General features: G+C 50.3%; 1 protein-coding gene across 1 annotated transcript in view; it reads left to right on the forward strand.

Annotated features, from left to right (window-relative positions):
* The window catches only part of Rasgrf1 (Ras protein specific guanine nucleotide releasing factor 1), a 107,308-nt gene that overhangs the window by 71,622 nt on the left and 10,474 nt on the right, over positions 1-25,212 (forward strand). The window contains exons 15-25 of the mRNA XM_036192133.1: positions 1,509-1,834; positions 2,279-2,323; positions 5,668-5,793; positions 7,712-7,888; positions 8,434-8,580; positions 8,837-8,952; positions 9,386-9,498; positions 11,673-11,733; positions 14,903-15,006; positions 16,644-16,728; positions 20,667-20,864. Of these exons, the coding sequence (XP_036048026.1) occupies positions 1,509-1,834; positions 2,279-2,323; positions 5,668-5,793; positions 7,712-7,888; positions 8,434-8,580; positions 8,837-8,952; positions 9,386-9,498; positions 11,673-11,733; positions 14,903-15,006; positions 16,644-16,728; positions 20,667-20,864 (1,498 nt within the window). The remainder of the gene's footprint in view (positions 1-1,508; positions 1,835-2,278; positions 2,324-5,667; positions 5,794-7,711; positions 7,889-8,433; positions 8,581-8,836; positions 8,953-9,385; positions 9,499-11,672; positions 11,734-14,902; positions 15,007-16,643; positions 16,729-20,666; positions 20,865-25,212) is intronic.

Raw genomic sequence — 25,212 nt, forward strand, 5'->3', positions numbered from 1 at the left:
GCATGCATGTCCCTTACCATCACCATCTACCTGGGTTTTGAGAAGGTGGCTTAGTGATTAGTGATTAAAGGCGCCTGCTGCCAAGCCTGATGATCTAAGCTCAACTCCTGGAACCAGCATGGTGGGAGGAGAGAACTCACTCCTGCAAGATATCCTCTAACTTCCACACTCACTCTGTGACCTGAACATCCCCAGACATACACACACGCACAGGTACACACTCACATATATGCATTAACTACTTAATTAAATGTGAAAAATATTTTCAAAGGAATCCCATCAGCACCATTCCCTACTAGTACGTGCACCCCCTCCCAAACCCACAGATCTTCGAGGCCAAAGAGGTCCATGGAGAAGAAGCTGTCCCAGAAGCAAGGACATGGTGGCACACACCGTTCCCAGACCACGGAGGGAATATATTTTGAGTCTGTTTGTTTTTCCAAAGGAGACTGGACATGGTGGTACAAGGCTATAACCCCAAAGCTCTGGAGCTGAGTGCCAAGAGCAGAAGCAGGAGACCATCCAGAGCTGTACAACCTGTTAGAGGTCTGCTTGAATGGACGACATTCTCTAGGGAGGGATCACTCTGCTCTCCCTCCCTTCCCCAAAGCCCGGAGGCCCTAGAGGTCTAGCTATCCATGGTGTGCTCACTAAGCCTTGTTTACCTCCTCTGCCTTGGTCAGGGAAGCCAAGAGATATCCTTCACTATACCCCTTTGGGAAACATAGGGCCCACCCTTTATAGAAAGGTGGAAAAATGGAAGGGAGAGAGATAGGCAGGAAGGTTCTGCTGCTCTGTACATAGCCATCATGCTTTGAAGAGAGGGAGCCCTTCACGGTATGCTCAAGCTACATCCTTCAGTGGACAGAACCCTTCAGCCTCCTTAGAGTTGAGGCCATCTTTCATGCCTATGTCACTGAAGCTCACTCTCCAAAGCCAAGAGACTTTCCACAAGGCCCCTCCAACTCTGGCTGAGGTGGTCTTAAATGCAGGTCTGACCTCAGGATTCCTAAGGCACTGCACTTCCACCCCCTGGAAACCCAGTGGACACATGAAACCCCTCAGGTGCCATGGTGTAGACACTGAGTTTAGAGCCAGACGCATCAAATGAGTCAGTGCCTGTCCCCGAGCCTCTGCTTCCTCGCCCACAAGCGTCCCTTAGGACCACTGTATGGACACGGGCAGAGCATGCAGGTGAGAGCAGCCTCCTGTGGATGGATGGACACCTCCAAAGGCCTGCAGTCAGGAGGCTTAACACCACAGAAGGAGGCAGCATCAGATAGAAGCACCCCACCACCAAACGTCCAGCCTGCTCAAACCCTACAGATAGAGACATTTGTCCCCAGGCCCTTTCATCACAACCCTGTGCAGGGACCCACTCCCAGCATCAAGGATCATGCACACAAGGGAGACACCGCTATCAGCCACCCTGAGCCCTATAGGAAGCAGGCCAGGTGGACAACACGGCACCAACAGCTCTTTCTCCTTCTCCCTTCCCCTCCCCACAGGTCACTGGAGCTCCTGTTTGCCAGCGGCCAGAACAATAAGCTTCTGTACGGAGAGCCCCCCAAGTCACCTCGTGCCACCCGCAAGTTCTCCTCACCACCACCCTTGTCCATCAATACATCATCTCCAAGCCGCCGCCGGAAGCTGTCCCTCAATATCCCCATCATCACAGGCGGCAAGGCGCTGGACCTGGCTGCATTCAGCTGCAGCTCCAATGGCTTCACCAGCATGCACTCACCCATGTCTCCCTTCAGCAAGTCCACACTGGACACCAGCAAGCTCTGTGTGACCAGCAGTTTCACCAAGAAGACTCCAGACGAGACCGATACAACCACAACCACCCCACAGACCCCCACACTGACCTCAAACCCAGCCTCAACCCCAACCTGGACCCCAACCCAGACCCCAATCCGGACACCAGTCCAGACTCCAACCCAGACCCCAGTCCGGACCCCAGCCCAGACCCCAATCCGGACCCCAGCCCAGACCCCAACCCAGACCCCAATCCGGACCCCAGCCCAGACCCCAATCTGGACCCCAGCCCAGACCCCAACCCAGACCCCAATCCGGACCCCAGCCCAGACCCCAACCCAGACCCCAACCCAGACCCCAACCCGGACCCCAACCCAGACCCCAACCCCAACCCAGACCCCAACCCAGACCCCAACCCCAACCCAGACCCCAACCCGGACCCCAACCCAGTCCCTAACCCCAACCCCAACCCCACCCCAGACGCCAACCCAGACCCAAAGCCCAGCTCCAACTCCAACTGCAACTCCAGAGAAGCCTGAGGAGCCCTCAGCCCTTAGCAAGCAGAGTGAGTGGCTGTGTGAGCAGAAGCACCCTATTAGCACTCATCACAGTGAGGCTGGGCTGGGCTCTCAAGGCCTCTGTTGTGTAGGCTGTAGGCAGTGCAGACCAGTAGCCATGTAGAGGGGGTAGGTTGCCCAGGTGAGGACAGCATAAGCTCCCATGATATCACACTTTAGATGAGTCTCAGCCAAAATTCTCGGGCTTGTGCCTCCCCGCTCCCTATTACACAGTAGCATCCTGCATCCTTGTATTCAAGTCATCTCGTTAGCTCCTGCCCTCAGGATACACAGTCTAGCTTGGGGACCAGACCGAACACTAAGCAGTGGACACCTGGGGCCTGTTAACATCTGAAAGGTGCTTGAAGAGCACAGAGGATAGACTAGGGACGCCATCAGGAGAGCTGGAGGATATCTAATGGACCCGTTAGATTGGATGTTCACCAATAGAAAGGAAGGACATTCCAGACAAAAGTAATGGAGTGTAAAATGCTGAAGAATAAGGGAGGCATTGCAGGCTCTGGGAACAGCTCAGCACACCTGGAGCACCAAAGGTAGTGTGGCAGTGACCCAAGATCCTGCTGGGGCACCCAGTGCCTTACTTCCCAGCTACAGCCTCTCCTGGCCATTGGAGAAGGGTCCCATTTGGTTCTGTTTTAGCTCAGACCAGGCCATATGCTAGGAACCACCAGCATAGTCTTGTTCTGTGTGTGTGTGTGTGTGTGTGTATGTGTGTGTGTGTGTGTGTGTGTGTGTCCGTCCTTGTGTCTGTGTGTGTGTGTCCATGTGTATGTGTGTGTCCTTGTGTCTGTCTGTCTGTGTATATGTGTGTGTGTCCTTGTGTGTGTGTGTGTGTGTGTGTGTGTGTGTATGTATACACATACTTGAGCTGATCACAAGCCCCAGCATTTGAAAGGAGGCAGAACTGGAAAGAAGAGAAGCCACCCAAGGCTCCATCTCTAAATGACATTCCCATGGTACATGCAACACATAGGTAACGTGTGTGTGTGTCACACAGCTGAAAGTTAGTACCTAAGATGACAGCTTGCCAGAGAACCCAAATTCTGCACATCCAGTATGCAGAATGGTATGGGATCTTAGACAGGCAGCAGTGTGAGGCTCAGAATTCTGTCCAGCACAAACCTGCAGTGAGATCCCACTGCTACTTTGTGGAATGCAGCCTCAGTCAGACCTACAAAGCCACCTGGTACCAGGTCCTAAGGGACACTTGTGGGCGAGGAAGCAGAGGCTCGGGGGCAGGCACTGACTCATCTGATGCCTCTGGCTCTAAACCCAGTGTCTACACCATGGCACCTGAGGGGTTTCACGTGTCCACTGGGTTTCAAGGGGGTGGAAGTGCTGTGCCTTGTCCTAGCATGCACATTGGAGAGCTGAATGACCCAGGGACACCCCCCCCCCAAGTCTGTCTATATGCTTCTGTGAGCTGGGTGGGTGTGCTCTTCCAAAGAGACCTGTGGCTTCCAGCTGGTTTTATAGACAGGCTCAAGTGCACTCACCTTCTAGTTGGGGAAACTGAGACTCAGAACAGTTAAGTTCCTTCCCCAAAAAGCTCTGAGAAGATGGCTCGGTTGGTAAATCGATTGCCACACAAGCAGGAAGACCTGTATTGAGTCTCTAATACCTACGTTAGAAAGCCAGGCTCCGAGGCACAACCCCACAGTTCCTGTGCTGGGAAGGAAGCTCCCGGAAGCTCTTGATAGCTTAACTGGCATTTAGTGAGCTCCTGGTTCAGTGAGAGACCCTGTCTCAGAAAAATTAAGTGAAGCATAATTAAGGAGAGCATGTGCCGGGCAGTGGAGGCCCACGCCTTTAATCCCAGCACTCAGGAGGCAGAGGCAGGCAGATCTCTGTGAGTTCGAGGCCAGCCTGGGCTACAGAGTGAGTTCCAGGAAAGGTGCAAAGCTACACAGAAACCCTGTCTCGAAAAACCCAAAAAACAAAAAGAGGACACATGATGTCAACTTCCATATTCCACATGTATACACACACACACACACACACACACACACACACACACACACACACAACTTTTTCAGCAAAACCTCACACTGTCCAAAGAGTATATAGGTCCTGACTCTCCCGATTAGGAGACTAATACCAGAAGCAAGAAATGAGATATGAAACAGGATTCCCCCAAGATATCTTCCCCAAAACAGAAACACCTTGCTACTCAGTATGGTCCATTGCTCAGCCACATGAGCATCACCAGAAGCTTGTTAGAAATGCAGATATTTGGGGCTGGAGATGTAGCTCAGGTGAAGCGTACTGCTTTTCTCCAATTGATAACAGCTTGCAAAGGAAAAACCAGTTTTCTCCAACAGTCTCACAGGGTATACAAACCACACTTAAGGACAGGCCCCATGCCCCAGAGTAGATGGCCAACACGAAATGAACTCAATGGCATTTTTGAAGTTTTCTTTGTCACATTATGTCTGAGCTTATATGTTACGTTTTCCAGTTTGGTATTTTTATGGGATTTCAGTGTGTTCTAATATGTATGCTGAGTCTCTATGTTTTCTTATGGTTTTTCAATGGCCCTTTTTCCTTTTTGTTTTTTCCTACTTTTTGTTGTTGTTTTTATTGTTGTTGTTGTTATTACTTAGATGTCTGTTTTCTAATGAGAGAGAGCAAGAAGGGGTGTGATTTGGGTAAGTAAGGAGGTGAGGAGGATATGGGAGGAGTTGGGAGTGGTGAACCTGAGTCAGAATACATTGTATGCAAAATCTATTCAATTAAAAAAGAGAGAGAGTGCTTGCCTAGCACAAAGCCCTAGATTCAATCCCCAGGTGTATATAAAATCTGGTGTGATTGGTGTATGTCTGTAACCCCAGAACTTGGAGGGTAGGTGCAAGAGAATCAGAAATTCAAAGTCATCGTTAGCTACTTAGCAAGTTCAAGGCTAGCCTAAGCTACATGAGATCCTGCCTCAAAAAATGAAGGAAAGAAAGACTTCCTTGTTCCATGTAGACCGGAGCTATATTCCAACCTGCTCCCCACCCCTTCCACTGACGATTGAACCCAAAATGTTAAGCATGCTTGGCTAGGCAAGCACTCTACCACTAGGCCCCATCATCTGCATTCTAACAGGAACCTAGGTATGCCCATTTAGGTTTTGGAAGTCCTAGTAAAGAAAAGGCCATCTTGGAGAGCCACACTGTCCATGAGCATGCAAAAGGTTCTGATAAGGCCTGTAGCAACTAAGCTGTTGAGCGGTCTTCATCCAGGGCCCCAGGCTCTTGTAAATTACCCTGCTTTGCTTTGATGAATTACGGATGTGAGTTTTCCAATCAATGAATAATTGAGAAGAGTGTGAGTCTTTCTATTCCCCCAGGCTCTGAAGTCTCTGTGAAAGAAGAGTCTGATGCTGACCAGAACCAGAGTGATGACTGTGACACCGAGGCGTCACCTGCTAAATCCCCATCAACACCAACATCAGTCAAAAGCAAAAGCTCTTCAGGTACCATTCCCCAGCGTGGAGCTGCAGGCAGATGTCCAGGGGAGGAGAGGGCCACAGGTCAGATCAAGGGGAGCCACGCTGGTATTGCCACTTAAGGTTTTATGAGTGATTCCTGAGGGCAGTGACTATTCTATTTCATAATCCCCAGGGATGGGAGGGATGTGGTTGCCAGGATATTGGCTTGTAGGCCCTGATCACCTTGTGAAGTCACCCCAACTTCAGGAAGGAATGAATTGCCTAACCAGTGACCCAGCCATGCTCTCATGTGGGAGAGCTCAAGTCAGAAATGTTTCCTGGAATCCCGTGTTTCAGGCTGTGCAATGGGCCCTCTCGTCCTTTCAACATGCATGAAGAGAACCTAGGTTGCTCTTGTCCTTCAGATAAGGAAAGCAAGGCTGGGATATGTTAGAGTGCTTCCTGACATAGATATGGTTCTGTGTTCAATCCCAACCATCATCGGCAGGGGAAAGCTCCAGAAGATAGTGGCATTGCCCACCCATGTTTCAGACTCACAATCCTGCAGTGTTTTTGAACAGCCTACATACCTTCTGGTCTCCATAAACACCACTATACACACACACACACACACACACACACACACACACACACACACACACACACACACACCGCCATGAGTGAGAGCTCGGGACACTAAGGATGGGAGTTTATGCAGGGGCCCTTGACTACCAAGACAGTCTTCCTGCCTCCCAAGGAAGGAAGCTTGCCATTCCTAAGCTCTTGCTCCCCACACATGGGGCAGCTCAAATCCCAGAATCCCCTGCTTTCAATGCCTGGGAAGAAACAAGGAACAAGGCTGCCTGGCTTTAGAGTAAAGATACCTGAGCATGCTGCAGCCCTGCCTGGCTTCTTAGACACAGCACTAGATCTCAGGAGAGCCTATTTTTAGAAACAGGCATTGAGGCCCAGGTATGAGTGATGACTATAATCCCAGCACTTGAGACACTTAAGAGGCTGAGGCAGGGAAATGGGCCAAGCCAGCCTGGACTAGAGAACATTCAAGCCAGCCTGGGCATAGTGAGTATGTCTTCAACACAGAAGGAGTCAGAGGAAGGGATGAAATACTATCTCAGAGAGAGAGAAACAGAGAGAGAGCTGATCTCAGAAAGAAGGGGAGGAGATATCTCAGAAAAGCAAGGGGAGGGAATGGAGGGGAGGAACAGAAGAAGGGAAGGGGAGGGAAGGGAAGGGCAGAGACTAGCTCAGAGTCTTTAAAGCAAGCCAGTTGCTTTAGAATCCTCTAAGATGAAGCCAAAGGGTTCTGGAGTTGACCTCCATGGCTATTTGTCATCATTACCATACCAAACGTCTCCACGTTTACATAGCTTTTTGAACTTTCTTCTGTGATCTTTTGATATCCACCTTTGGACATATCCTTACTGTCCAGTGGAGATCCCTAAGGCTCCAGAGTTGAAGGGACTTCCCTATTGTCACACAGCCAGTGAGAGGTGGGGAGAATTTCAGGCCAGGTAGAAGATCCACACATGCAATGTTATCTTAGTCCCTCCACACTCACAACCCTGTCAATATGAATTGTGACCATCGGAGTTTTACTGGGCTGTGTGTCAGTTCCCAGTACCCTGAAAGCAGATCCTCAAGCAGGCCTGGGCCCAATAAGGCCAAGAAGTGACAGGGCTGGAAGTCGTAGGGAAAGAGAAAGGTGGCTCCCCGTCTTCTAAGCAGCAAGAGGCCAGCTGAGCCTGCCTTCCCTGGGACAGCTCTAGGAATACTGTGGCATGGCTCTTACAGGGAACAGAACCCCCCACACCACCCCCTGAACCCCTCTCCAGCCCTGGGCATAGAGGAAGAGCTTCTGCTCTTGAGGTTGGGCTGTCCTCCAGCTGCTGAAGGTCTGCCAGGACTGAGGAATGGCTGAGGGTCAGCCCCCTCCTCTTCACAGAGTTCCCACTCTTTAACTACAATAATGGAGTCGTGATGACCTCATGTCGTGACCTGGACAATACCCGCAGTGCCCTCTCGGCCTCCTCTGCCTTTGCCATAGCCACCGCGGGAGCCAACGAGAGCACCCCAAAGAAGGAGAAGTTTCAATATCGCAGGATGTCCTTGGCCACCACAGGTGCGTGGACGTCTGTGCTTATGGGTACTCCCCTTCTCCATCGTTCTGTGGCAGGGGTGACAGCCACAGGCCTGAGACCTTCCCTTTCCCAGGTGCTTAATGTGCATTGCGGATGCCATGGTGGGTCCTTCTCCAGTGCCTCTTGGAGAGCCCCCTGCTCCAGCGAGCTATCCTCACTCCCTGGACATGAAGCCTTTCTTTCTGTTATTTGCCCGTTGACCCCTCCTCTCATGGAGACTGAGATGGAGCCCTTCTCTTGGCACTAGCTAGGCTCTGCACATCCAGACCCGCAGCCAGGGCTACCGTGTGTTTATGGTGCAGCCTGCTCTGTACCATCCCTTCCCACGTCCTATCATCAGTGAGATAAAGTCTTAGCTGTGTTGCTTGTCAACCCCTAGAAAGGTTGCTTATCCACAACCACACACACACACACACACACACACACACACACACACACACACACACACATCTGCACCCCTGGATTTTTCCCTCCCTGCCATCTGCTTTGACATGATGCTACCCACCCCATCCCATTCTTCCTGCAGGCCCTGCCAGTGCTATCCTGCCATCCTGGAGTCCCATCCTCCCTCCCCAGTCCCCTTTGGTCCTTGGCCAAATTCTACTCCAGGCAAAGAACGCCAACCGAGAGAGCCCTCGGCACCCACTTCCACAACAACGGTTCCACACCAAAGGTTAGAGGTGGGGAGGTTCCTGGAGAGCTCTGGTCTGGGGTGTCCTGTATAATCTTGTTGGTGCAAGCTTCCTGAGCCTTCTAGATGGAGCAGGTATGACAAGAGGTTGGGCGCCAAGGAACGGCATCCCCTGAGGCTTCATGGCCTCTCATTTGCGTCTGAACCCGGTTGTCAAGCGCTCCCTTCCAAGGCCCTCAGACAAACCATGTCTGCTAAGCAAGCTCCACCTCCTGTCCCTCTCTTCCTCTCCCACTAGCACTGCCAGGGTTTCCCCCTGACCAGAGAAATGGCGACAAGGAGTTTGTGATCCGCAGAGCTGCCACCAATCGAGTGCTGAATGTGCTCCGCCACTGGGTCTCCAAGCACTCGCAGGTGGGTGGGCCTGTGTTCCTGGAGCCATTGCTTCCCCATGGCAGTAAGTGATAGCAAACACAGGAGGGAGGGGGTCCTGTTTTCCTGGGGGAGGAGGGGTGCCTGCTCAGATTTCCCAGGAAAGGGAAGCAAGGACAGTCAAGAAGACAAGGGGCCTATGTTTGGCCACCTGTCTGCAAGTAGAGTACAAGTCGGCTTGGGCCTCCCTGACTCAGGGGTGCAACAGCTAAGGGGTGGTCTTGGTCTTGTCCCAGCGCCCCATGCCTAGGAGTCTTGAAGCCCCATGGGTGGCCTTGCTGGAAGTGGGGACAAGATAAGAAAAGCAAGCAGCCACCATGGGCAGAAATAGGAAGTCCCTCCTTCAGCCTGGCCTCAGAGTACTGCAGGAAAATTTGGTAACTGTAGCCAGAACTGCCTGCCCATCTTCCCATAGGACTTTGAAACCAACAGTAAGCTCAAAAGCAAGGTCATCAGCTTCCTGGAAGAGGTCATGCATGACCCAGAGCTTCTGACACAGGAGCGAAAGGCAGCGGCCAACATCATCAGGTAAGAGCAACATGGTCCTCCTGCTTAAGATGACCTTGCCCTGCCCTATACCTCCATAGTAGCCAGGATGGGCAGGAGATATATCCGGGTAGATGCCAGTCTCAGACATCTGGGAGCCATGGCCCTTACTCTAGAGTCAAGTATGGAGAGGGTGCTCTGTGTACTTATCCCCTCTCCTCCCCACCCCTCACCGGACCTTGATGTAGCGAGGTATGCAGCTCATTTGACAGAGTGCTTGCATAGGCCTGGGTTCCACCTCTGGTACCACATATGGAGGTTATGGTGGTGCATGTCTGTGATCTCATCTCTCAGGCTGTAATCTCAGCACTTGGGAGACAGAAGTACATGAAGTTCAGAATCATCCTTGACTACCCAGCAAGCCAGCCTGGACTACATGAGACCCTGTTGGGGGCGGGGGCAGATACCACTTCTCCATGGATGTCCATGGCTGCTAACGCCTGTCCAGCGTGTGCTATCCAAGGTGATGGTACTGGCTACATTCAACTATTGGAATCTTGGTGAACTAAAACTGAATACAATAAAATTGTGAACATCAGTCCCCAGAGCTTCATTTGGCTAGAAGCTTCTATCTTAAACAACATGGGCCAGTCCATCTCTAGAGAGTTCCGTTGGACAGTGCTCACAGGCATTCAAGGAGTGTCTGTTGGTTTAAACTCAGTTAAATTGTTTGTCCTCAGACCCATGCTGTGCACGATCCCTAACCTGCCTCTTCTAGCGGAGGTCAGGGTTCAGACAGTCCCACATCTGAGCTACCTCAGCCAGTGACTCACTGTTGACCAGAGGAAGGCCCTCAGCCAAACCTCATTTTCTCCTCTGTAAAACTGAATGAACCCTGCTGGCTTCCAGAGTGCAGTAAGGCTCTCAAGTGAGATGGTGCATGTGGCTTCTGCAGAAGGTAAATAGCAGAGATGCACTAGCACCCACATTGTGCTCTCATCCTTCCCACTCAGGCTGGCTTCTCCAGCCCAGGCTGGGGAGGGCTTCTCCTCCTTACGTCCAGCAAACCACTTCTACACCCCAGTCACTGCATCTGCCCCAGACTTTATCCCAAATGCAGCTTGGGCACTTTCTACTTATAACCCAAGTCTCACGCCTCTTTCCTATCCCAAGGCCCCGTGTACAGGTCTCATCACTCCACCACAGTCCTAGGATACTATTGGCCCTCCCTCGTCTACAACACTTTCTGCGTGCATGTGTGCGTGTGTGTAGAAAGAGGAGAAAGAAGACAGAGACAAAGAGACCCAGAGAGAAACTATAAATGGAGTACCCACAGGCATACTCATGCACACAAGCAGCCCCAGGCCCTTGGTGTCTCCCTCCAGGTTCTCCTGGGGGCTGGGAACACTGTGTCCAGCAGGACTTCTTTGGCTATGGGCCCTCAAGAGAGCCAGTTCTCAGGGTGTCGATTCCCTGGGCTGGCGTTGGCTTCCAGGGCTGAGCTCCCACGTTCCACCCCCTTCAGCCGGTCCCTGAGGACTTCTCACTGCTTCTCTATGCATGTGGCCCTTGGTCTGTCATTGAGAACCTACCACTATTCCCACTCCATATTCTCATGTCATGCCCACAAGTTCTATCATAGAAATTGAAGATTTGGTCTGAGTTGGGGAGGGGGGCTCCCCTCACTTTCCACTAATGCTCAGGACTTGCCCTACTTAGCTTGACCACATCCTCCCTCACTTCTCACTCAACACAATCCCATCTTGGGTTCTTGGACCTCCATTCTACTGTGTCACATTATCTTTGGGCCCTCTGACCAAGCCAGGCCTGAGGGACATCCCATCTAGAAACATCTCCTGTCCACTCTGGTCTTCAGAGTCAGACACTACTTCACCATGTGTATCCCAGCTTTCCATGGGCACACAGAAGTGCCTGCCACAGGCCCAGCCTGACATCGGAGGTCCCTGCCCATGTTTCTCTGGGTCCCAACACATACATACACAAAGGTGCACAGGAAGTTCAGAGGCTAAGGAAGGGACCTGTCCCAGACAGAAGGATCAAGAATAAGTCAGTAAAGCAGAGGGAGACAAGGGAAGCAGAGAGTAGTGCCTCTGGGTAACAGCAGTAAGCAGGGGTCAGAGGTTGTGGAAGACCAGCCAGGTAGGGAAGATCTACAAAAGAGGTGTACTGGGGCTCACATGCTTTCTTCTCCCTAGGACCCTGACCCAGGAGGACCCGGGCGACAACCAGATCACACTGGAAGAGATCGCACAGATGGTGAGCAGGATGACCATCTCCCCTGATCATCAAGGCAACATCCTCCACTCCCTCATTGCTCCATGACCCCCCTGAGCAAGCACAGTCATCACCTACATCCATTTCCTGTGGCTTTGGATACTAGGCATGTGATTCCCCCCAACACCCTGAAGCCTGAAATCTGAAGATGTATGCAGGGCTATGCTCCTCCGGGAGCTCTAGAGGAGGATACTTGCCTGCTTCTGCCAGCTTCCAGTAGCCTTGTGTACCCTCAGCCCCTGGCTGTGCTTCTCCAATTCATGTCTCCATGGTCCTGGGGCCATTTCCTCCCGTTCACCTGTGTTGTCTTCCTTCTGTGTATGTCTGTGTCCACTGTGTGGACATCAGTCATGTCGGCCCACCTGACTGGCCTCACTGTAAGTTCATAACATTGGCAAAGATTCCAGACAAGCACCAGGGCCTAGGAAATTGTTCCTTTATTGAGGAGCAAAATATAACCAGTAAATGCCACTTCCCCTTTCTTCATCCGCTGTGCCTCCTCCTCTCCCTTACACACCCCGCTTCTCTCTATCATACTTCTCAAGGGTCATCCATCAAAGGATCCCTATGTGCTGGACCACATTAGATTCTGAAAGACTCCCGATCCATCTGACAAGAGGTCATCTTGTCAATGATGCTGAAAGTTTGCATCATTACCCCATTTTACAGACGAGGCAGCTGAGGCACAGGGATCTAAATCACTCACTCAAAGGTGTGAGTGGGAAGTGGTGGTCATGTAAGCTGTTCCCACTCAGGTCCAGCTGACCCCAGAGAAAAACTCAAACCCTATGCCGCACCACCCTGTCCTGAGGAGTCACAATGTGCTCAGCGAACCTGCCCTGAAATGACAGGACCCCAGGAGAGAGTTGTGTTCACCATGAAAGAGCATGGGCTAGGGGTGGCCTCCATATGCCATAAGGGAATGCTGACCTCATGTACTTCCAGCCCTCAACTAGGATACTCAGAATGCCTTTGTGAACCCTGCCCAAGTTCCTGGCCGCTGAATTATGATGGTTGGAAATGCTCAAGACAGACTCTGACCTCCCCAGAGGTGGATTCTGGGTCATCAGCTCAGCTCCAGGCTGACTGGTGTTAGCAGTATCCATTGTAACGGCTTCGGACTCCAGGCTCCGGCTCCTCTCCCATAAGATTCGTGGAGAACAGTACCCTATCCACATTCTGGCCCAGGAATAACTCTGCCTGGTCGGTGATCCCCGGAACCCACACAGCTCAGTGACCTGCCAGACCAGGGAAGATGGTGGCACCTCGACATCACTTACTACAGATTGATCCTCTGGGCCCAGAATACTGGAATAGCCTCCCCACCACCTCCCCAGTGTAGAGAATGCCCTGTGCTCCTGTTTGCCAGCAGGGGCCTGACTGGAATGTTTCCACTTACGAGCACAAGGGCCCTTTTCCTTTGTAAATGGCCTGAGGCTCTTCTAGAACAAAAGGTTATTGAGCCCCATATCTGTACACATCTGACAGGTCCCCAGCGACTTTGAGTGACAGGTCCAGCTTAATGGAGGCCAGTGACTTCAGTGGGAAGGAGAAAATTGGCTTGGCACATTATTTCTCACAAGCCTTCTGGAAGGTGATGGAAGTTTTCACTCCGACCTCCACCAAAGCCACTTCTTTAAGACCTGGGCAACATCAAAAATGAGGGAAAGGTCACCTGCCCCTGTGGAGCACCTATAGCTCCTGGGCCACTGGACCACACCCCAGCATGGCCTCCTGGACTTTTCTGTGACCCTCACAGCTCTGCCATCCTGGACCCAGCCCTGAGAAACACACACAGGACCCTCAGGAGTGACTGTAGCTGAGCTGCCCACCTTCGGAGGGTCCATCCCCAAGAACACACAGGAGAAATGCCACCACAGGGGTCTTGTCCTCCAACCCAGCCCCTGCTGCCCTCATGCCCACCTCCCCTTTGCCTGCCTAAGAACTCATCCTCCCCAAAGGCATTGTGCTCCCCACACCCACACTTCTGCACCTGGGCTTCTGGTCTCTGCCCTGGTGACTCTGCCAGGAAACACCCATGACTGATCTGCTACCACACAGACTCTATTGTCCCCTGAGTCCTCACTCTGTGAACCCCCTGAGCCTGAATCATGTCGGCAGGTCTGCATATGTCCGGTGTCTGCCACTAGCCTAGCAACACGGACCTCACTGATTGCAAAAGAAATGGGGGGGGAGGGGAACAGCAGAACACTCAGCCTCAAGGAATGGCATGTTCTCTGGGTGTGGGTGGACCCCACTTCCTTTTCAACCTGTGCAGACGGGCCACTTGGGTACTCAGCCAGCTGCTCGAACTTCTGGGTGTTGTGGAATGAGTGTGAGAAAGCAGAAACCGGCATGGTTTGCAGGCCCATCTCTACCTTATAGCCCTCCCCTCTTCCCTTGAATGACCCAGCTGGCCACAGTGTACAGGAGACCTTTAATCTGACTCGCCCTCAGTGGACCTAGGCTCCTCCCAACACCAACACAGCTGTCCTTTCCTCTCCTCTCCACCCCCAACTCCCAAATCCAGCAGACCAAAGACCTCTCTGTATTAACTTCCAGCTAACTCCTTCTATGGGTACCCCCATCCCTGACTAATGTTTCCTAAGGGTGTTCCCTGATCAAGGAGGCCCAGGGGACAGATGATCTTAAAGGTTGTATCCATGAGTGAACCTCGTAAGTCAGGGACATGGTAGCTGAGAACTGTCTTCGGCCCACAAGACAGGAACACTGCCCCAGGTGCAAATCATACCCTGGAGCCCACAACCCACACCTACTAATGAGTTTCAAAGGAAAAAAAAAAAATGTGTTGAACCCACCTAGGACCAGGCAGAACCCAGAGGAAGTGGCCCATCACAGCTGGGATCAGATACCCAAGCTTGCATCCCAGCCAGATCTGAGCAGCTTGGGCAGACTTTGGCCTCCTTCCTACATGTGTAGAGGTGGCTCCCCACAGGGTAGGTGACTGACTCCTCCAGGGAGAGTCCTCCAGAAGCACAGAACACACATACACACAAGGGTGCAACAGCAGTGGGGCCCTGCTTCCTCATTGTTATCCCAAACACCTTCCAGAACTGAGAGGAGGGTCTCCTCAAAAAAGTGTCGAAAGCCCAGAGGCATCATTGTTCTGACTCTGCCTTTGCTCCCTCAGGCAGAGGGCGTGAAGGCTGAGCCCTTCGAAAACCACTCGGCCCTGGAGATAGCAGAGCAACTGACCCTGCTGGATCACCTCGTATTCAAGAAGATTCCTTATGAGTAAGTGTGTATGGCTGCCTGACTCCTCCCTTCTCCTCCCCCCTCCTCCCCCTCCTCCCCCCTCCTCCCTCCTCTCCCTCCCCCCTCCTCCTCCCTCCTCCCCCTCCTCCCCCTCTTCCTCCCTCCTCCCCCCTCCTCCTCCCTCCTCCCCCTCCTCCCCTCTTCCTCCCTCCTCCTCCCTCCTCCCCCTCCTCCCCCTCTTCCTCCCTCCTCTCCCTTCTCCTCTCTCCTCCCCCTCCTCCCCCCTCCTCCCTCCTCTCCCTCCTCCTCCCTCCTTCCTCCTCCTCCTTCCTCCCTCCTCCTCCTCCCTCAGCACATTGCTGACTCTAGCCTGTGAACCTCTCCAAAACGTGGAAAGAATGCTGTCTTTACCTATCACCTATAAGCACACACCTGCTCCCCTTATACATACTTTTTCAGGAGAATCCTCTTTCTGGGGGTGCAAAAAGAATACAGGATGAATGTGTGTGTGTGTGTGTGTGTGTGTGTGTGTGTGTGTGTGTGTGCGTACACAAGCCCCCTAGGAACAAATTTCAGGATGGCTCTTGACTTTGGTGAGGCCTCAGGCCTGCTGTCTGCCCTGTCTTGTCTTTAGTTACCCTGGATTCTCTGTAATCACAGTTCTATGTCTCTCTCTTCATCTAATACCCAACATGCATTTGTGAACACTATTTATGTGTGTAGTGCTCCTTAGCAGTGCATTCTAAGTTGACTTTCCTTTCTATGTTTAAACCTGAACTAATCATCCTCCCAACCAAGGCATTTCTCTGAATTTCCAATAATTATTATATAATATTTCCGAACACTGGCATCACCGTGTCTAAGGCCACGCATCATTGGAGCATTCTGTGCATTTATTTTGCCTTCCAGGGGCATGTGCACAGCCCCATGGGCATGAGTACAGCCTCACCTAATGACAGGGTTGGCCCAGAGACTTACGAAGCCCCCGGATGTGGAAGCAGGGTTACTCCTGCCTCTCTCCGGCAGCAAGAGCAGGATAGCTGTTCACAGGTGTCGCCTCCCCATGACTGCACCAACCTGTGGGACTTCACCCCAGCACCTCTACTGATCACTTAGAAGCACAGGAAGTCCATGGCTTCCCCATTAGGTTCCCGGTGCCAGAACACACTGCTTGGAACTGGCTTTCAGTTCTTTGATCCATGTATCCTCTTGGGCCCCACCTGTTTTGTACAATGTTGGGAATTGAACCCAGGGCCGTGCACATGATAGGCACACACTCTACCACCAAGCCTCCTTTTGTAGTTATCTGTCACCTCTGTTCTGAAGACCAGCCGCTACAAAGTACGAAAATGTAGAAACAAGATCCATAGCAAAATCTGGTATGCATACCACAAGCTTTGCTGGGCCATCTCATACCTCATCTCCTTTCAGTCTTATGATGGTCCCATAAGGAAAGTGTTGCTGGTTACGCTCCCATTTCACAGATGAATAAAGGACCGAAGACACAAAGTGAGGCATAGAGCTGGGCTTGAGCTCAAGGTTCCTTCCTCTCTGGGCCTCTGCAGAGGGCTGCTCCCTGTAAATGATTACCTCAAAAGGCAAAGAAGTGACCCCACGCTAAATGAGCACGGCAGAGCTAATTTCACTTGCTCTGGGTTTCCCTTCCCTCCCTGCAGGGAGTTCTTCGGCCAGGGCTGGATGAAGGTAGAGAAAAACGAAAGGACGCCATACATCATGAAAACCACCAAGCATTTCAACGACGTGAGTACGCACGGGCGGGCAGTGCCTTTCTGCCAGGCTTTTCGTTGGCAGGTCCACCAAGGGGCTGAGTAGAGGGCAGGCTGGTGCCACACCTCTGCCGCACCCCACCTCCAGCTGTGTAACCAGAGGCAGCTCGCTTCGCCTCCGTCTTGGTTTCTTCCCCTGTTAAATGGATGAACATGAAAGGGCCATCTGAACATCAGCTGGGACAACCATCCAAAGCCATCAGCCAGCAATGGCTCCTGGGGAGCTTCCTCAGGCCTGTGGTCACCACAAGGAGCTCCTCCTAAGAGTAGGGTCATGGCAGACCAGCAGCAGAAAGGATGGGAAGAAGGAAGGGTTGGACAGAAAAGACCAAAATATTCTTGACGTGTTTCTTACTTTCTTACCTCATCTCAGCCTTAGAAACAGGCAAACTGAGTCTGGACATGGCAGACAACTTCCCTCGGATATAAACGTTTACTGAAACCCTTCTGACTTCCCAGAATGTTTTCTAAGAGTTTCATCTACATGATGCTGTAATATCCTGCCACCACATTACCTTTCACAATTGGTACGAAGGCTCAACAAGTTAACACTGAAGACACTAGAGGCCCCGGAGTTGTTGAGAACAAGGCTGGGTAGCATCTAATATTTCCCATAGCTGCCTAGGACCATGCTCTGTATGCATAGCAATCTCACGTAAAGCCTACACCACCCCTAGGAGATGAACACTTCTCTCTCATTTAAGATCCTGAGAGGCTGAGGTTCTCGAAGGGTCTGCTGATTGGCATGTGGCAGCACATGTGTTTTCCACTGATGCACGATGGAGCATGACTATGTGAGAGGGAGGAAAACACCCCTGTGCAGACACTTATAACCCCAGCATTCAGGAGGCTGAGGCAAGAGGGTTACAAATTCAAGGCCAACAAAGTCTACATAGCAATATCTTATCTCAAAATTAATTAATTAATTAAGCAAGCCAAGGGGTGGGGGAAATGTAGCTCATTGCTTAGGTGCTTACCTAGCACATACAAAGCCCTGAGCTAAGTCTCCAGCACTAAAAAAAAAAAAAAAAAAAAAAAAAAAAATCTCTCCCAGCAAGTTCCCCACATGGTGCTCCAGACTCTACATCCATGGGCTCGTCTTCTAGTCTTGTGCCAGCCCTGAGAGCATTTACACACAGCATCTTCATTCTCTGAGTTCAATCAACACAAGTAAAGAGCCTTTTATGGTCAGAGGTGGGAACACATGATGTCACTTGTCCTCACTGCCTGGCCACAAACAGCATCACATTTCAACCCCATGGGGGAGAAAAATGAGCCCCTGACAAGCATCATCCAGGAGGGCCCTTGTCAGCCAGGAAGAAATGAGGAAGTCACAGTATTGCAGTACCCAGGATGGAGTAAGTACAAGCCAGGAGCAGGATGTGTGTTCATTGATACTGTGTAGTAGGCACTGTGGGAATGACTTCCCATCTCATTTAACCCATGACAATGACTCTATAGAAGAACCCAAAACTGAAAGATTAAGTGGCACTGCCCATATGACACAGCAGAAAAGTCCCCCTTTGAACCACACAGCCCTCTGGAGGCTACCCCGTGACTGTTGGCACTTGACATCTCTGTTCACATCCATCACCCTGTTCAGAGACAGAATGTGTGCCTCTGCAACAGGGGTATCCTAATCTCTGACATGGCTCAATTTTCGATTATCTAGCCCTTTGCCTCTAGTTCTTTGTCCTGTGGACTGGCACTGGCTAGGGTGTCCGGCACTAGGACCAGACTTGGGTGAGACAGGCATGCCGCCCAAGGAGCCGCCCCGCCCACTGCACATGTACCCTGGTGCCTCTGTTGCCCTGTTTCTCTCCAGGACAACGTGGAATGGAGATGGAGACAGTGGGCCTTGTTCTTGCTTTTACAGGGAAAGCTTTTACTCTTCCCCTATGTAAGGAGAGATGAAGTTAGAAAAATTCCTGTCTATTCCTGAATGCCAATAACTTTTTACCATGAATGTTGACTTGTTCTTTTTAATTTTTTCTTATTTATTTTAATGTATATGTGTGAATGCCAACAATTTTTACCATGAATACATATTGACTTTTTTTCTTTTTAATTTTTTCTTATTTCTTTTTAGTGTCTTTGTGTGTATACCCAAGTATAGTTATGTGTGCCACATGGATGAAGGTGCCCACAGAGGCCAGGGCAGGCATCAGATCCCCTAGAATTGTAGTCACAGGTGGTTGTGAGCAAGCAACATGGCATGTGTGCTGGGAACTGAATCCAGGCCCTTAGAGAGAGTAGCAAATGCTTTTAAGCATTGACTCATCTCTCTAACTCACACTTTGACTTTTTATTCACTGTTTGTTCTACAGCTGCTGAGATGGTCATGTGGTTCTTCCCTCCTTTAATCTATTGATATGGTAAATGAGAATTACATAGTTTTTCTAGTCCTCAAAGAGCCTGTGCCTCCAGTACAAACCCAAGGCAGCCATGGCATGTAAACAGCTGGGTGTCTGATTTTTTCTTTCTTGTGTTGCCCATCTCTGGTGCACAGCACAGTGGCGATGTTTTTGTAGAATAAATTAGCAAGTATTCATTTGGTTTCTCCATCCCATGGAGAATCTCACTGGCCTGCTCTTTTTTTCAACATTGTTCTTCTTTTCCTCTTTTTAAAAAGGTTTTCTTTGTTCCTGTGTTTTCTATATGGAAAGATTTAACTACTTCAACTTAATTAGTGTATAGAGCACACACTGTCTTATGTGTTATTCCCCCTAACTTCAGTAGTTCTCCGTAAGTCCATACTAATGTTCAGCACCCCAGGCAACAAGAAATATCAGTGGGAACCTGCTGCCAAGGCTGATAACCAGTTCTAACTCACGTGTGATTTGTTTGTGTGATTGTGATTGTTGCGGGGTGCAGCATTCCAAGGAGGTCTGGCCTACTGCATATGTGAGACCAAGTGTGTGTCCTATTCCAGAAGAGAATGCAATGAGAAGTCCCCTCACAGCTGGGCTTGTCATAACTGTTTATTCTCCCAGATGAACTTTAGAATCACTCTGTTAAGCTCCAAAGCAGTTTCCACTGGATGTTTAATTGGTTTACATTGAACTCATGGGTTAGTTATGAAAACATGCTACTTACATTACCATTTGGCAATATGATCTCTTTCTCTGTTACTTAAGCCTTTTACATCCTTTGATAACCTTCCCTCCCCCCTCCTACAACAATCTATGTGGATTTCATTAACTTAAATTCCAAGATAATTCACAGATCTCTTGTGATTTGGGTGGTGAAATCTTCATCATTATATTTACATTATATATATTGTATTGGTGAAATTATTAAGGCCACTCCACGTAGTTAAAAGGGAGGTTTATTTTGTAGGGTAACTTAGAAATGAAGGGGTAGGTTGCAGGGTCTGGCAAAGGTATAGCACAGTCCGGCGGTGTTCTCTGGAGAACTCTGCTCGGTCTACCTCCTGCGTCCAGCGTCCCCGAACCAAGCGCGCGACCTCCTCTCGATCCTCGGTCTTCTGCTCCCTCCTCTGCCCCGCCTTGTGGGCGTGATCATTACTGAAGCCTCATTGGGGGTTGGAACTTCCAGGCCAATGCTGGGATGGCTATCCACTACAATATTGTTTGTTTTTATTTCATTTTATTGAGGTAAGGTTTTACTCAGGCTGGCCTCAAACTTGGGGATCCTCCTGCCTCTGCCTCCCAGGTGCTGGGATTACAGGTGTATGCCACCATACTCAGCTTCATTGTGTTTTTAAATTGATAATCACTGATTGATAGGAAAATGTCTCCTTTTTATATTAAGCCTTTGTTCTGACAGTTTTCCAGTTTATTGTTTTGGGGACTTTTAACAAGAAATTGTGTCTGCAAATAGTGGTGATTTATTATCTTTACACTACTTATGCCTCTTACTTTTTCCCTGTCTTATTGCATTGGCTTAAAGATCAGTAACTTGATTGCTTCAGAAATTATCCGAAATGAGGACATCAACGCAAGGGTGAGCGCCATTGAGAAGTGGGTAGCTGTGGCCGACATATGCCGCTGCCTACACAACTACAATGCCGTGCTTGAGATCACCTCCTCCATGAACCGCAGTGCGATCTTCCGACTCAAAAAGACATGGCTCAAAGTTTCTAAGCAGGTGAGGGCAGGAAGCTGGCACTGCTGCCAGATGAGCCTGGGTTGGGGGTGGGTGCAGGGAGACCGGAATCCAAGGATGTCAACAAAGGACTGAGCTGAGGGTCCACATTTCCAGTGGACCACCTGTGGAACGTCAGTTCCTTCTTGGGGAATTAAGACTCCACAGTGGAAGCTGGGAGGCAGCGCTTATTGGTAGTGATAATCTTCTTCTTGGTTTGGGACAAGAGTAGTAACTTCATAAGCATAAGCTGAATCTTTTTGGGTGATAAAGTTCTCTGTGCTAGGGTCCTGAAGGACAGCTCATAAGCAGAGCATACTCTGAGACACTTCAGCACGTCCTTGGTGAACTTGGTAGGTCACCTAACCCTGGTTTACATGTCTGCAGGAGGATAGACAAGCCCCATCAGAGATAAGCAAGCCTCTAAAGGCACCTATAATGTGACAGTGGTGTCTGTAGCCTTTCAGCTGAGAGACCCTTGTAGGACCCAGCGTTGCCAAGAGGCCCGTCTGCGGCACTCTAGTTCTGTACCCCTCTATTTTTTCTCTTTATTACCTGTTTCTCATTATCTTCCTCGAGCCGGTGGCAGGTAGTGATCTTACCCACTAGCAGGCATCAGCTCCATAAGTCTTCCTACTTCGATAAGTAGCCAAGCCAGAAACATGTTGGGATGCTCACTCTCCCGTTCTTCCCTGCTTTCCAGACACTCCAGCCCCTGTTTACAGCTGAGCTGTGGAGTCTATAGGACCATTCCCTTACACCTCAGGGAGGCCGGACCTCATCCTTATTGGTGCATTGAGTGCCCATTGGGTGCCCAGAGTTAGGGCTGTGGGAGCAACCCCAGGAAAGAATGGAATCTGGGAGCTTTAGGGACAACTGGCCACACAGGCACATACTGTCATAAATGGGGGGCGGGAGTGGACCTCAAAAGCACGAAGTCTCCTGAGTCACTGCGGCTTGTCAAGGTTCAGACAGGGTTATAGGGAGCCCATTCCAGGTTAGTATCTTACTCCTTTCTCCTTTACTGTTGGATGATGGCACCCTTCCCAGGGATCCTCCAGACTAGGCTTCACTTCCTTCCCCACTAGACTCTCCCCAGAATGCACATGCTGTATTTCTTCAGCATCACTCTCCTCATGGACTTGGGGGATATGGGGACACACCACGGCCATTCTGAAATCTTCCATTCTCATCCAAGAGCAGTCAATGTATGTGGTCGGGCCTGCATTCTAGGACATCATTCAGAACCAGGAGCCAGCAGGCCTGGTTGAATGAAAGTCAAAAATGCATCTAGCAACACATGCAGGGCTCAACTTTAGATGTAGACTGACCTGGATGCTTCTCCAGCCTTTCCAGACCTCTCCAGCCTGTGCTGTAGTTACGCATCGACATTGTGCTTGGCTCCAACGGTTTCTGGAAGGCCATGTCCACGGCCCTGCCAACAAAAGCCAAGTTGCTTATCTCTCTCTCTGCAGGCAGCCTGTGGACTCTTGTGACACACCAAGATGGCCACATTTCCTAAAGACCCTGCAACACAATCGTGTTTTTATCACTTTCTTCTGTGTGTCAGCCCAATTCAGTAAAGGGTGACATCAAGTCTGCTCTGGCCCGACAGGAGAGTCAAATGGACTTTGAAGTTTTTTGTTTCTCCTTTCTAATTTCAGTTCCCTTACCTGTCGCCTATCAAACAATCTCTGTCCCTTGGGGAAATGTCCGATGTGGCTCTCCAGGACAGCAGCTATGAGTGATGGGCCTGTCCCCACCCCGGGGAAGTTGTATCTGTAGCGACAAAAACCTGCTGCCTTCAGCTCACAATATGTCTCGGTCTCTTTAGGAGAAAACATTCTTCATCAATTGATGTTTTCTGTTTGATAAGCAGGAAGGGGATGTATTTTGGAGGCCACAGGAGCATCTTTCTTCCTGACACAGGCTCTTTGCTTGGTCCTTGATTCCAGTCACTATCTAAAGCATCCCCCTTACCTTCCCGCTAGTGTCCACATTCAGCCAGAAAGCCTCAAGGTCCAGGGGCCTAGCACCCCAGGGAGCATTAGAAGATGGGAGCTCCTGGCCCAGCCTAGGCATGTGACCTGGCTTTCAAAGTGAAACACAATGGGAAAACTTCATGGTCTCCCAAACTCTATCCTAGATAGAGCGTGGCAGGCCAAAGAGGATCCGTGTATACAGTAGGCACAAGGCTGTGGAAGGAATCAAACTGTGCCCTGCTCAAAGCTAGAGTTTTTTCCCCATGCATCAGAAATAGCCTACATAGGGCCAGTGAGATGGTAAAATGGGTAAAATTTAAGCCTAGTGACCTAAGTTCAACCCCCAAGCCCATGCTAGAAGGACTCCTGAAGCATGTCTTCTGACCTCTACATACACCTACAAATCACACACACACACACACACACACACACACACACACACACACACACGAGAGAGAGAGAGAGAGAGAGAGAGAGAGAGAGAGAGAGAGAGTCTGCATACATGTACATGGCCTCAAAGTATGGGTACCTCTTTAGCCAGAACTACATTGACTAAGCCTCGTGATCTAGCTTCTCTCTTCCCAAATCTACCATATCTGACCTAGTGTTTCCCTTAGGGAATATCTGAGGAATGGGGATTTGCTTTTGTGCATGCTGAGTGTGGGTGACAGAGGCTGAGGAGGCCCCAGATTTGGTGCTAAATCCCCACATCTGACCCAAATCCCTCTTGGGTCATTCCTCTGCAGATGAGTGGATATGGAGAAGAGGTGGGTACCCTCCTCAGAAGGGCTGGTACAGGTAGTCACCAAGACCCTGGTAAACACTGGCCTAGGTGGACAGGCGGTGGTGGTGCATGCCTTTAATCCCAGCACTCAGGAGGTAGAGGCAGGTGTAACTTTATGAGTTCGAGGCCAGCCTAAGCTACAGAGTGAGTTCTAGGAAAGGTTCCAAAGCTACACAGAGAAACTCTGTCTCAGGGAAAAAAAAAAAAGATTGGCCTGGGAATGTGGGCTTTGCCAGAGAGCTGAAAGCCAATTCTAAAGGAAACGCAGAGTCAGATGCCTTAGCTCAGTGTGGATTCAGTCCTTCTGTCACATGGCTCTGTGATCAGGTCAGAATGCATTTGTGCTTTGAGCAGGGTCAATCTAAACACCAATGTTCCCTCTCCTTCTAGCTAAGGAGCCAAACAATCAATGCCCCTATCTTCTCTTCGCCCTCAAAGGATACACATTGAACATCCATCAGCATGAAAATTCACACTGTCATGTTCTGTGACTGCACACACCACGGCCTGTGACTGTGTCCCTCTAGGGATGATTAATCCCAGTCATGTGATGCATGGCTGTCCTCAGCACAGTTTCTCAGCTACGTTCTGGATTTTGAAGGCCATGTCTAGAAAGGAAAAACTAATCCCTCCCATCCTTTCATAAATGAGGGAACTGGGAGGCTGGAGAGATGGCTCAGTGGTTCAGAGCACTGGCTACTCTTCCAGAGGTCCTGAGTAAAATTCCCAGCACCCACATGGTGGTTCACAACCATCTATAATAGGATCTTCTCTCTGATATCCTCTTCTGTCATGCAGGCTTACATGCAAATTACATAAAAATACATGAATAAACAAATCTTAAGAAATAAAAAATAATAAGTGAGGGAACTGAGGGCCTCAAAGAGACACCCCATTGACCAGACGGGGAAAGGAACACAGAGAGAGACCCAGGGCAGTGCACTCCCCTGGGGATGTAGCTCTTCTTGCCAGACAAACCCAGCTGCCCACACTCTGCCCCGCTCTCATGTAGCCCAGGCCTGGCTGATCATTTCACATATCCTTTGCCAAGGATTTCATCCTTTCCACCCAGGCCTTTCTTGGATGATCAAGCTCCTCTGCCATCCTTTTCCCCAATTCTCGACCTCGGACATCATTTTTGGCCCACCAAAGTGAAGGTGTGGGGAAAAAAAAGGTCAGAACCATTCAGTCTAACTCATGGAAAGGTCATAAGGGCTGGCATACAGCTCAGTGGCAGGGCACTTGCTTCATATGTCAGCATCCCCAGATTCAGTCCCCAGCACTGAAAGAAACAATCATGACCATGAAAACTCTTAGTTCTTTCCTGCTCTAAATGCAGGCCCCCTCAAGTCACCCACCAAGTCCTTCTAAATCATCAGTTCTCAGGAGCTTACCAGTTTCCAGGGTCATTACTCACTTTGGTGTTCTAGGGGATGTATATAAAGAGAGGAACATATGACAGGGATCAAGCCTGAGCCCTAAGGAGATCATGGGTGAGGTCGCCAGGCACAGAAAGTCCCCAAATCCAAATGTGGCCTGGAGCCCTCAGGTCAGCATGCTGGATCATGGGCCGGAGCCTGGGACT

The sequence above is a fragment of the Onychomys torridus genome, chromosome 7 (assembly GCF_903995425.1).
Source record: "Onychomys torridus chromosome 7, mOncTor1.1, whole genome shotgun sequence".
Taxonomy (NCBI): domain Eukaryota; kingdom Metazoa; phylum Chordata; class Mammalia; order Rodentia; family Cricetidae; genus Onychomys; species Onychomys torridus.